At 26.8% G+C, this 13505-nt stretch overlaps 1 protein-coding gene across 1 annotated transcript in view; it reads right to left on the bottom strand.

Annotated features, from left to right (window-relative positions):
* Positions 1-13505, bottom strand: part of LOC113552140 (glutamate receptor 1-like) — a 175047-nt gene that overhangs the window by 31930 nt on the left and 129612 nt on the right. Inside the window, exons 8-11 of the mRNA XM_026954849.1 lie at positions 11610-11843; positions 6458-6565; positions 6034-6150; positions 4932-5052 (exon numbers count right to left, since the gene is read on the bottom strand). Of these exons, the coding sequence (XP_026810650.1) occupies positions 4932-5052; positions 6034-6150; positions 6458-6565; positions 11610-11843 (580 nt within the window). The remainder of the gene's footprint in view (positions 1-4931; positions 5053-6033; positions 6151-6457; positions 6566-11609; positions 11844-13505) is intronic.

The following is a 13505-nucleotide window of genomic DNA, read 5'->3' as shown; positions in this document are numbered from 1 at the left end:
CTAGGGTCAATACACAGATTATAGAAAGAAATTAAAAGAGTTCACGGACCATATGTTAGAGTTTAGATGATACTAATGACAAATAGGAATGTATTTTTAAGTATTATTCAATCGATGAAATTATTTGTAATTATATATTCAATTGTTAACGCAATCACAATATCATATTAAAAATCTAATAGTTTGATTTGATCATAAACACGGATAAATATTGAATAAATATCCATAACAAAAACTGTAACAAATATAATTTATTACTAATTTATACTAATACTATAATACAAAATATACACCTAAATAAGTAAAATATAATTATTGTGTATCTGAACTACAATACCACATAGTATACAGCACCATAAAACTTAGTAAGGAGTAAAAAATTTTGATACTTAACTAAATGCATTTCACATGAACAATAACGAAAATTCATATTTCTATTTAATTATTATAAGTACCATTGAATAGACCAACAAAATCTAGACATTTACAAATAAATATTTTTTTTTTAACTTAAAATAACTTTAAAATATTTATTACATAATATTAATGTGCATATATTTACGTATAATAATTAATGCATATCATATTCTATACTAAGAAATAATGTCAATTTAAAAATATTGTAAGCAATTTTAATAAAACACATTATTTTAGACATAAATAAATAAACAATAACAATACTTATTTAAAATACATTTGATTACAAATGCTTGATTTCTTACAGATTATTATACAAAATATCTCAAAAATAAAAAAAATTATACAATTTTAGATTTTGAAATTTCGCTGTTTAATATTTTCTTTTTTGAAATATCCCAAAGGACAAATTTATCATATCAAAACTTTAAATCATTATCTACTTAACAATAAGGATAACTTTTCTCGGAATGTTTTTTATTATCTTCAAATAATAATATTATGTTTACACGAATGTATGACGTGCTTTCTTAAAAGTTTTTCCATTTATATGTAAGATATTATATTTAAATATAAAAATCTCAGTAAAATATGATAGTTTTATGACAGCTGTATTATTTTTTCTTTTCAAATATTTATATTAGTCATCCCAAATTTCTTACTTTTTACTAAATTATTCATGACCTATTTTAGTATTTTTATTTTAATATTGTTAATTCCAATAGCTATTATTTTACATCACATAACCATGAAATAATAAATATTATGAAATATACCTTAAAACAACAATAATTAAATTTAATATTTAAGTATAAAGATTAAGTTTTAATTTGATAAGAATATTTTATTTAAAAATAAATAATTAAGAAATAATTTTAAAATATAAAGTTTCACATAAATAGCTTATTAATTACTAATATTACAAAATATCTATTATTTTAACTTAAAAATTATTGATCTTTTGTTATTTTATACAAAAATTTTTTTTCAATAACATTTAATTTTAAAAATAATATATATACTTATTTATGTAAGTTATTTAAAAGTTGAAATGTGAACAATGAAATTGTAAAAAATTTGAGTCAATAAAAGTTTAACTCTTTAAAAACAGATGTTGTCAAAACATATGTACATTTCAAAAATGATATGTCAAATAATGATTGGCTCTATGATAAAATGAATACCAATACAACATAAAACATTTATTAATCATAATTAAAAGAGAAGTTATCAGAATAAATAAATTAAAAAAAAAAAAAAATTAGGAATGATTTATTAAGTATTTAGTTTAAAATAAACAGTTTAATAATAAAAAAAGTGTGCCTATTAACTTCGTCGTGAAATTAAAAGATGGAATAACGCATCAAAAAACGCAATAAAATACAAATATTACTAAATACGAAATAATCAAATTAAGGATTTATACAAATAAAATTATAATAATATTATGAGCAATCATATTAAAAATAAATTATGTATTGTTGCATGCACATTTATTTATTATAATACTCATAATAACTAAGTAATCATGTACCTGTGATACGTTCTTTATATAAAAATCGATCAATAAAAAATGTTTATACTACAAAAAAATCTTTTATAATTGAAATTAAGAGAGATGCTATTTAAATAGTTAAATATGTTTTCTTTGTATATTAGCTCAGTATAAACATAGTTCCGTCTTTTGTCGAGTTATTTATATTATTTTTCTTATGGACGGATTATGTTCACCTGCATCCAACTTGCCAAATTTAGCGTCAGTTAAACTTTGTTCTAACTTTGAAAAGTTTATACTTTTCCATATTGTTGCAAGATGAATTTACTGGTAATGTAGCTCTTTTTTCACCTAATGCGGATTACTTCGAAGCGTTTGGATAGGTTGTTAATTTCGAAGATATCTGATTTTTTTATTGAATTTGTAATATAAAGATGTGTACAGCCTTGAACCAATAATTTAGTTAAAAATTGGTATCATACATTTAAGTCATCAAATAATACTTTACAACAGTATCAATAATTATAATTTTTTTAAGTCAAAACAAAGCTTGACTAAATCAAAATTTAAATATTTGGACGCAGATAAAAATATCTATCCAAAATAAAAATAATAAAGAATTGCCTATAGACTTAACGAAATAGGTACGTAAGAAAACAATACATAATATAAAATGAGTTTATATATATAAAGGGCATCTCTCGTAATGTTTTAAATTCTAAACAAAATAATGCCTGTACTGATTTGTGTAATTTTAGTGAGTACACATATATACACTTCGATCTTCAACTTTGAAAAAAATTAAATTAAATTAGTACTTTTTAGAAATCGATGTTGGGAATCTCAGTATTTTTCAAAATAATCTGGGAAAGCAAACAAATATTAAAGAAAATTCGTGCATTTTTGTATATACCTAGTTTTTGACAAAATCGATTTTGTTCTTATATTATAACTCAAATTTTGAGCGTGATCCCATCAATAGTTTTTGTGGACGTCTACAGTTTAAATTATTTATACCTATGTAAAATAACGCAAATACAAAGTTCCTCGAAAATTTTTAGTATACCCATTTAAGATACACTGATCAAATATCTTTTATAAGCATATGAAATTAATACATTATATTATTGTTAAAAATCTATTAAGTATTAAAATTGTATTGCCAGATTTGAAAATATTATATAATACTTCTCATGAATAATTAATACTGAAATTAAAAGTTCTGAGAAATTGTAGTTGTTAGATTAAATTCAATATTTAAACAAAGAATAACAATAATAATTATTTTTTTTGTTATTTAAAAATAGATTTTATGGGTATTAAAAACTTTTACTAATATTATTATATATTATAGACTCAATCACATTTTCAAAATATTTAAATTGTATGCTATTAACCATTTATAACTTTATCATATTACTCATATATAATAAACTAAATAACTATAATGAATATTATAGTATATTTATATGATGTTAGACTGGTTCAGCTTAAATTCATTTTTTGTATGCAATGATTAACTATTGAATTAAAATTTAACACATCTAATATCATGACCTACTCAATAAACGAGGTACACTCGACTTCTTATGTACATGGTACAGTAAATAAAGTAGTTACACCTACATTAACAATTTTTATCGATTGATTTTTAGAAATTTAAATATAATATTTTGTAATTTAAATTTTATATTTTTTCCCAATATTTTGGTATAATATATTTAGGTTTCTGGATCAAATTACTATAGATATAATACACCGGATCAAATGGTACAGAAAAGTGTATATAATATTATACTCAAACATTTGAAATTCAATTGATTATAAAAACGTATGTATTATATTACTTATCATTTATCAGTCAGACTATACTTTAATACTCAGGGGCATGTCTAGGGGGAGAGCACCTCCCCTATCCGAAACAAATTTCTACGCATGCCCCTGTTAATACCCCCCTTCCATACTAAGGTTATTTTGATGCGTTCATTACATATCGCTGTACAATGAAGTATTAAGTTTTCAACACGTGGCATATCGCAATAAAAACAGATTGATTTATATGACGTTCACCATCGCGTTATGTTCTTAATCGCATTAGTGCATGTGGTTTAGGTAAAGTTTCGTTAGTGTTTATAGTCCTGTTTCTCGTGAAACAAATAAGCAAAAAATAATCTCACTAAGCTGACCCACTAACCATTTAAGTTCTATAGGTATCCATGTTTAAAATTATCTATAGATACAAACAATTAAATATTGTAATTTATTTTACAGCTTAACATTCAAGTATAATTAAATTAAAAAATTAACTGTTTTTTTTTATAGTTAAAGCTGATTATAATAATACAAATATAATTGTAATTAGGTAATAATTTCAAACATTGTCCATCAATGAATTATTTTTAAAATTAATAACTAATAAATAAACAGTGAAGTATAATATAATACATACATTTATTTTTATTCAATCATTTTATGATAATGTATAAAATATTTAAAAATTGTATGGATTTGTAATTTATAATATATTTAATTTTATGTTTAATTATTAACATTCGAAATAACCTAATAATTGACAATGTCAGTGTTTTAATTTCACTATTTTAAATAAATTAAATGATTATTAACATTAATTATAAAAGTCAATTCTTTTCCTCGTATATATTTATGGAATGAAATACATAACCTAAAACGCAATCAAATATTAAATACGAAAAAGTTTAAAAATTTTACTTCAGAAACAAAGAAATAATTAAGGAAATTTATTAAATTTGTATTAGTATATTTATATCGTATGAGACCTCCGGAATGTAGTTTTTGTTATCCCATAATTTTTTAACATTAAAATTACAAAAATACCTACTTAAGAAACAATTTATAATTATAGACCTATAGTTTTATTTTAATTGTTGATCACTAAAATAAATTTAATATTTCAATAAATAATTTTCTACAATAATTAATGATAAATTATATGGATAAATCTATCAATACAATTATGTTTTTCTTAAGTATTACTTACATTTCACTCCAATTTTATCAGCCAATAATGTAGTTAGATCCTTACAATATCCTTCAAATCTGTCATTTCCTGCTAAGGATTCTCCATACTTGGGCTTTTTAAACATAATAAACGGTTCTTCCTGTAAAATGTATAATAAATAACTAATTAAATCTATAAAATACATTTTTATAAGTAATATGTAACTATTAAAGACACATTTTACATGACTTATCGTTTTTAATTATTAATATAAATAAAAATAATGGTTAGAATATCTTATCTATTGTGCAATACAATCAAAAATACTTTATTTATGATCATAATATTAAGCATTGCTTCGTAATATTACATTAATATATAGATAGTATTTATTAGTAATAGTATTTATTTTGTTATAACCAAATAATAAGAAATCCAAAATAAAATCATTGATAATACTAAAAATGTGTTAAGAGTTTAAAACGTCAAGAATAAGGTTAAAAATATTTATCATATACCGTATGCAAAATGTCAAACTTTTTACAATGAGTATGAATCATAAGGTAAATTGTACGACACATAAAGGAAACTATGGCGTATGTACAGAATATATCAACCACTACTGGCGGTTTGTCTAAAACCAATTTAAGTCTCAACTCCTAGCTTAGTAACATCAGTCTATCTCTAACACACACACACACACACACACACTCTCTATACTTTATTCTCGCTCATCACTTGATGTTCATAAATTGATAATGTTCAAAGTTTTTAGTACAGTGATACTCGTATTTCATCCAAGCTTGGGGACCCTCCGGAACAATGCGCTATCTCAAAAGATTTACGACATTTTATCTTTTAAAATATCTGTATGCTCTTTCTTCACTTTTAACACTAATGTAGCATTCTTTTTAAGTTTATTTCTCATTGGATACTTTCAGTGTTTATAAATTTATTTAGATTTCTTCCTAACTTATTACAGAGCCATATTCTCGAGTTCGCATAACATTTCAAGATTTGAGTTTTGAAATAAGAGTTAATAACAAAATTCAACATTTCAGTTTTACTAATAAGTAATAATTTGTATGTGTTACTTAAAATTTTTATAATATTAAAAATTATACTTTTTGTGTTTACTCACCATTACTGTGGCCACGATCAATGTAGCGTTACCTTTGTGTGAATGTCCCGAGGTGTGAACCCTTTCTGGTTTGCTAACAACTGTTTTGAAACCATCTGTATCCGACCATTCTGCGATCTAGATTTTTGATAATACATTAAAATATTTACATCATACTTATATAATAGTACTATAAGGTCTAAAATAGGTTAAGATGCATAAAAACAATGAATCTGTTATAAAAAAAATTAATTATCCTTTACAAATTTAAATGTTTCATTATAGAGCAGTTTTAAATGTATTATTAGAACAACACAATACATTTACAAGTGTGAAATTAAAAATTTAAATACGATATCAGATAATAATCATGATTTCTATCATAAATAAAGATCAATTATCCTTAAATATTAAAGTATCTTTAAATATTTTTAAAAAATCTTACTTTTGTTATAGTACTATCAATTGTCATCTGTACAACGTGTAACGTATAATTATACCGTTTTCCATCGTCGTTAAACATTATATGTCCGGTCAGACCTTCCATTACAACCTGACAATTAAAAAAAAAACTTTACTTATATGATACTGTATATTAATTATGTATATATCTTATATTTATATTGTAACATTTTTGAAAAAAAAAATTAATGAAAAAACTGCTTGTGAAAAAATTTATTTTAATTTAATCCATCGAAGATATAATAAAAAAGCGTAAGTATTTTTTTTTTAAAAACTCAATTAATAGGCTTGCAAAAAAAACAAATATACGAAGAGAAGAATCGAGGTTTTCGATTCATTTAACAAATTTGTAGTGTTGAAATAAACGTGACCAGCCTATAGTCTGAATAAATGGGTAGAAGAGAATGTTGGTGAAGGGTTTGATTTATTTAACGATTTTACGCACGAGATTCTTGGAAATTAACAGTATTCCGTTTACTAGACTTTTATTTGCGTAGTATAAATAAACGACCTGTATCAACATGGAAATAGTGAAAAAAAACATAAAAATCAATTTTTTAAAACATAGAAAATTCATCAGGTGTATTATTATACTTTTAATATAAAATTACGATTAACCTTAACATAGTAATAGTTTATAAGAAGAATGATTATGAATCTAACTAAACTAGCAGTGATACTCCGTATGGGGCTATTGTCTGATATATTTAATTAGTTTAACGAGTCATTAAGCAGTTTAACAAATTAGTTTATGGAGTTCGTAAATTATGTGGCAGATATCGGAACACATGACTTATACACCAACAGATCATTTAAGTATTTAAATCATTTTGAGATTAATCGTGAAACGACTGAACCGATTAGCTAATTTAAATCAAAGGCAATAATACATTATAATTCTAGTTTAAATTATTATTATTATATTTGGATTAAACAGATAGTCAGCCATTTTATTACTGATTTATATACTCTTATAATTACTCGTCTTATTTGTTATAAATTTTTTAAAATTTAAACGTAGTGTAAATAAAATTAAAATAAATTAAATATTTATCTTTTGAAATTTAATTAAATATAAAATACAATAAAACAATTGTATTATTTATAATAATATACAGTTTAAAAATGTTAAATTAAGTAATTATTAATGATTACAATAATGGTATACCATCTGTACAGTTAGTTATAAACATATTTGTGATTTTCGTTGCCGCTCAGAGAAGATATACGCTTGCGTTATTGTATAATATAATTTCGTTAATTTTATTTTTTATTATTAATTGGTAATACTGTGCGTATAATAAGTGAATATGAATTCATAAATATATAAGGGAGCTGTTTATTTTCTGGGTTCCAGCAATAAACCTCTCCACCATAATATATTTTCATGTTTCTTTAAAAGTTAAAAAAAATATTAAACATGATTTTTTTTTATCAATTATCAACATAGTACCTATACTTATGCTTCATTGATAACTTGATAATTTTAGTACTAAACTAAAAAACAATAAACAATTTGAATTCAAAAAATAATATTCTTACTTAAATAATTTGTTCTCACTTAATAATATGTGAGATTTATGTGACTGTGTACATAAATATATTACGTTATAATTTATCTAATGGCAAGTTTATACGTTTTAATTTAATGTTTATTGCTGACTTTTTTTTAGAACACATATATTTTTTTTTTTAATAATTACATTTTATAAGTATTAATTTTACGCAATAAGTGAGTTGATTCCCGAGACCTATTTTATGCATTAGTTGATTCCTGGGTCATTACGAAGTATGTGCGAGCCGTAAGAAGTGTAGTCGGAAATATATATTAAATGCAAGAGCAAAGGAACTAGAAAATCCATAACACACCGAGAAAAACAAATTTTTTGATCCAAGTGATGTCACAGTACCTATACTGGTTATCTCATTACCAGATAACAGTGTTTATGTATTTTAAATATTTTTACCTAACTACTAATTTTTTTTACTAATAATTTTTTAATAAATAATTGATAAATAAAAATTGAATGATTTTCAAAATATGAAAAAACTAAAGAGAACAACATTTTTGAGAAACTTGTCAGCCTACCTCCTCGTGGTGTCTCTTGGATTACACTAAATAGGCTAAATATTTGACTAAATATTAAAAAAAATATATAATGACGTGGCAATTAATTCGTGCATATACCTCTTAATGACTCGAGAATCAACTCAACGGTATCGGTGTAGGTAAACAGGTACCCGAGAATCAATTCGTATGCAGTCTAATTTTATACTCTGTATAAAATACTATTACCTGAATTTTTTTCCTAGCAGAGTTTACACTAAAAAAAAAGTACTTGTGGTGGAGTTTACATGCACCCAACAGCTATGTTGTAGTTAATGTAGGCCCCTCTCTCCCCTTTTAATCCACCACTGGATATATGTACCATTGAACCGTTAATAACGTCTTTTTAAAAGCACTGAATCAGACTAGAGTATACAAATTATTGAGTCATTGAGGTCTAAAAGAGAAATAGCATAGAACCAAGAAATGTATGCCATCGTACCTCAATATAAGTCAACAGTGTCGGCACAATACATTTTTAGATAGGTTCATTAACTTGAAAGTACAAGGGTAAAATGTTGTAGGTTTTAGTATGTATTACTTATAACTAGTGACGTAACCAGAGTTTCTTTGGGTTAGACTGATAATTTGTTATATAAGCGAGGCTAAACACTGAATGTCCCATAAGTTTGGCATACACATATACTGTGTTCCAATACATATAATTTTAAGCTATTTCAGCAACCTTCATACACATTATAATTATATTGCTTATATTGCACCTCAATTTGTCTATGGAAATTTAAAAGTGCATTCATTGGATGGTTTGAATTTTAAAGTATATTTTTTTTTTAGAATTATTAAAACGTATTGGAGATGAAGTGGGTTGCAGATATGTATAATATGCACTTCGAGTTATATGCTAGTTTTAAACAGTTTTGAACAAATTATTGTAATATCAAATTTAATAAAAATATAGAATATATTATAGATAAGTGTTGACGATACATTTATAGCTATGTAGTTATTTCATAAATATATTATAATGTATACAAATATAGAATGATGTCGCTCGATTTATTCCGACATAAATGCAATTTACATATTATACGCCTAAGCTACGTAATTTTGGAACGTGGGAGCGACGTGTAAATACAAATTCAGGAGTTACTATTATACATATGATATACGTAGGGAGCCGCATAGCACGTCACTCGGAGTCCGCGTGACATATCGTACCATCTCGTTTATTGCCCGCGGCGCAAACAAGTTACACAATGTCGTGTATATATATATTTGTATTTATATATGTATGTCTACGTGTGTGTGTGTGTGTGTGTGTGTGTGTACATTATACACATTGCTGGGTAGTATATACTCACAGCGATGGCGTTTACTCTTATTAGAGGGGCGTTAGGTGCAATCTTTTTACCGTACTCGTGGCTCGGGGGTAGGTGGAGAGATAATAAAAGGTGACAGAGACGAATACGCAGCGAGCGTCAAGGTGGCGGCGGTGACGTGAGACTCAGCTACTGCGACTTCCATCCTTCCCCTCCCTCCTCGCCCTCCCACTACAGGCCACACGATTCATCCCCCGTCATTGTCGTCCGTATGCGGGACGTGGTGGTCGCGATGAAGATTGAACGTGTGCGGCCGCGTCGTCTCGGGCGGATCACCCCGCAATATAGGTAGGTGAATCACAGTCGGTGCTCACTAATTTCACTTAGGCGAGTGAAATTAAAAACTCTCTGCCGTCGAAAAAGAATGACGACGGTGGCAGTGCTCACAGCCGCCCTCGCCGCCGAGTGCTCAGAGCTCGTACATTAAACACGTTTATATATATATATATATATATATATACATATATATTATATATACGGCAAAAGACATCACGGCGTGGTGAATGAGTGTGTGTGTGTGTGTATGGAGTGATGGAAAATAGCTGAGGAGAGGGGAAAGGAGGGATTATGTCGCGCGGACGTTATTAACGCGACGGGACATCCAAGCCCATTTATACCACTTTGGATAACCCCAACCACCGTCACTACTGCCGCCATCCTTTCACGCACTTGCCGTCCTTTCGTAGCATATACAAGCTCTATATTATACATATACATATTACACTATACTAGTATACGGTATTACATATTATAGGATATATACATGAAAATGGGTCATTGGAAAGGAGCAAAGAAGAAGAACGATTTCGTAATTGAGTTTTGTCTGGACAGTGGTGGTACACGCTGCTGCGCATTGCGGTCCACCGAGTACTTTTCTAGGCTACATCGTGATAACTGCAGAAAAATTTAACTATTTTACGTCATCGCATTGTTTTCATTCGTATAATTTTTTTGTTATAACTAGATACCAACAAGACGTTGGAAAACATATGATATGAACATTGAATTCCTAAAAAATAACAATGACTTTTTCTAGATTCTGAAAAAAGTATTGATTTATTATTTATTAGTAATAATATTTTTGTTTTATTTTATGAACATTTTTAAAAGTAGAATAAATAATTAAAACAGAAATAATAATTTTAAATTAAACCTAAAAAATATTATGAAGAAATTTTAATAAATATTAAACTCCGTTTATAATGGTCCTTCCGGTACGATGATTTCTTTCTTTCTTGTATATATCAACCCGAAGATTGATACATCACCGATTAGGGTACCACTTATTTATTTAGTAATTTATAAGAAATAACATCTTTATCTTTGTCTGATATAAAACATGTGGGACCATCCTATGTGTTCTCGCTTCCTAGTTCATAAATTATATATTATAGGTCAATAATCAATACATAAATAATATTAATGGAGTGTTTTATACATAGAGTGTAGCTCAAATTTTATTTGTGGATCGATGGTTCGAATGAAACCATATTTATTAATTTTATTATCTTGCACTAATATGATGTATAAAATCGACAATTCGTATTTCAAATAATCAAAAATGTTATACGGAAACGGTAAAGGTCAAGTCTATATTATGGATTACTCTAATCATTTAATTCAAAAATGCTGCAAACAAAATATTATTAAATTAAAAACAAAATTATAGGTAATCATGTGGTTTTTACCTTTCTTAAAAATCGTGAAATTTTTTCACCGTGTTCCCATTGATTTCCTGAAGTCCGACCGCTATTACAGTCCAGACCAAGTATTTGCGAAGACGAAATACCAGACATAGATGAATTGGCGTTCGAAAGTGTTCTCTTGTTATTCGCCTTAAACATATCTGGTTTTTTCCATAAAAGCTTGTCGAAGGTTTCTACAAGGACCAATACCGCATCATGCATAAGTGCAGCTTGTGCCTAAATATAGAAAAAAAAATGATCTATTAATGCATAACATTATAACAACTAGGAGGTCCAAAAAGATCTTTGATCGAAGTGAAAGGAAGAAAAATTTCTTCACACTTATGTGTATGTGTGCGTGCGTGTGTGTTAGAGAGTGCGTGTGCATTTGTTGGAGGATGCTAGCAATACGTCAGCCGATGACAATCCGATGCGCGGATCATGACAAATGGGCAAAAAATTAACCCGGGAGACCTTTTCATCTATAGGTCGTCGTAAACAAAAATAAACAAAAAAATAAACATATACATTTATATATGTGTTTGATGTGTGTGTGTATGTACAGTTATATATGAATATAAGTATTCGCAAGGTGCAGCCATGAGCAGAGGGTGGGATACGGAGAACATTTTTGAGTGTGATTGATTTGTTGTTGTTGTTGGGGGATGAAACGGTTGAGCGGCCATGTTTGTCAGTAGAGCTTTGGCTCATGATTGATAGTGGAACATTTTCGTGCGACGCCCGATTGAAGAGAATGGAGAGACGGTATGTACAGGCAAGCACACACAAATGGAGAGAAGCGAGGAGTCCTGCAGGGTACGGAAAGCTACGTTCAATAATGCAGAAGCCACAGCGCACCGAAACACAATCACACCCATGCTCGGGACTAATTCATCAACTAAGGTTGGTTTGAAGAAGAAAAAATTGGTTTAACCTGTCAACGGACGAAAACCGACAAAAATAAAAAATATATTTATTTATATATATTAGCTGGAAGTCACGTAACAAATAATTGTAGTGTTTCGCAATAAAACTGCATAATTTGGTCGGTTAATAGTAGCAAATATTATAATAATGTACCTTATAAAAAATAAGAGCTTAATGTCAAGGTCTATGTAATAACTAAATCCAAATCAACACAAGTATGTTTGTATCAAATTCTTTAAAATAGTTACATTAGAAATCAAAAATATTAACAAATTAAATATGTATAAATATTATGTACAAAAGTAGTAGGTACATATATCCGAATAAAATAATTATGATATTCGATATTTTTGTTTTATATATTATTTAATAATTACCTCTGCACCGATTCCATTACAATATCAAAAATAAAACAATCTTAAGAAATAAACAATACATATTTTCGTTGAAACTTATTGCCTATTTTAAAGTTCCATTCAACACTATGACCACTTCTACTAGCAGAATTATTTATTCTATAAATCTAGAAAAATTAGCTTGAAACATATATACTAAAAATAGGTCGGTCTTACTTTATTCTTAACATTTTTTTTATATAAACGTATTATAGCGCTAACCAATTAGTTTTCGTATTGATCATAAAACAATTGTAAACTTAATAATATTTCATTTGTGTTTTTTTTTTTTTATAACAGTGGAATAAGTTATTTTCAATTTGTAAATCGTTATTTTATAAATTAATGAACAAACTATAAATACTAATGTTTAATTAAAATGTTAAATTAATTAATTTAAAAGCAAAATATCAATATTCCTGCTACAATACACGGTGGTCGGAAACGTAATTTAACTATCCTAAATGAAAGTTTAAGATTATGTCATGTAACACCTATGACATAACTTAGTATTCACTTTATATTTACTAGAAATAAAATGATGCCTATGATAAATATTGATATTTCGAAAAACCAT

The sequence above is a fragment of the Rhopalosiphum maidis genome, chromosome 2, assembly GCF_003676215.2.
Source record: "Rhopalosiphum maidis isolate BTI-1 chromosome 2, ASM367621v3, whole genome shotgun sequence".
In the NCBI taxonomy this organism is placed as follows: domain Eukaryota; kingdom Metazoa; phylum Arthropoda; class Insecta; order Hemiptera; family Aphididae; genus Rhopalosiphum; species Rhopalosiphum maidis.
The sequence above is the reverse complement of the archived record's forward strand: the minus strand, read 5'-3'. Positions and strand labels throughout refer to the sequence as shown.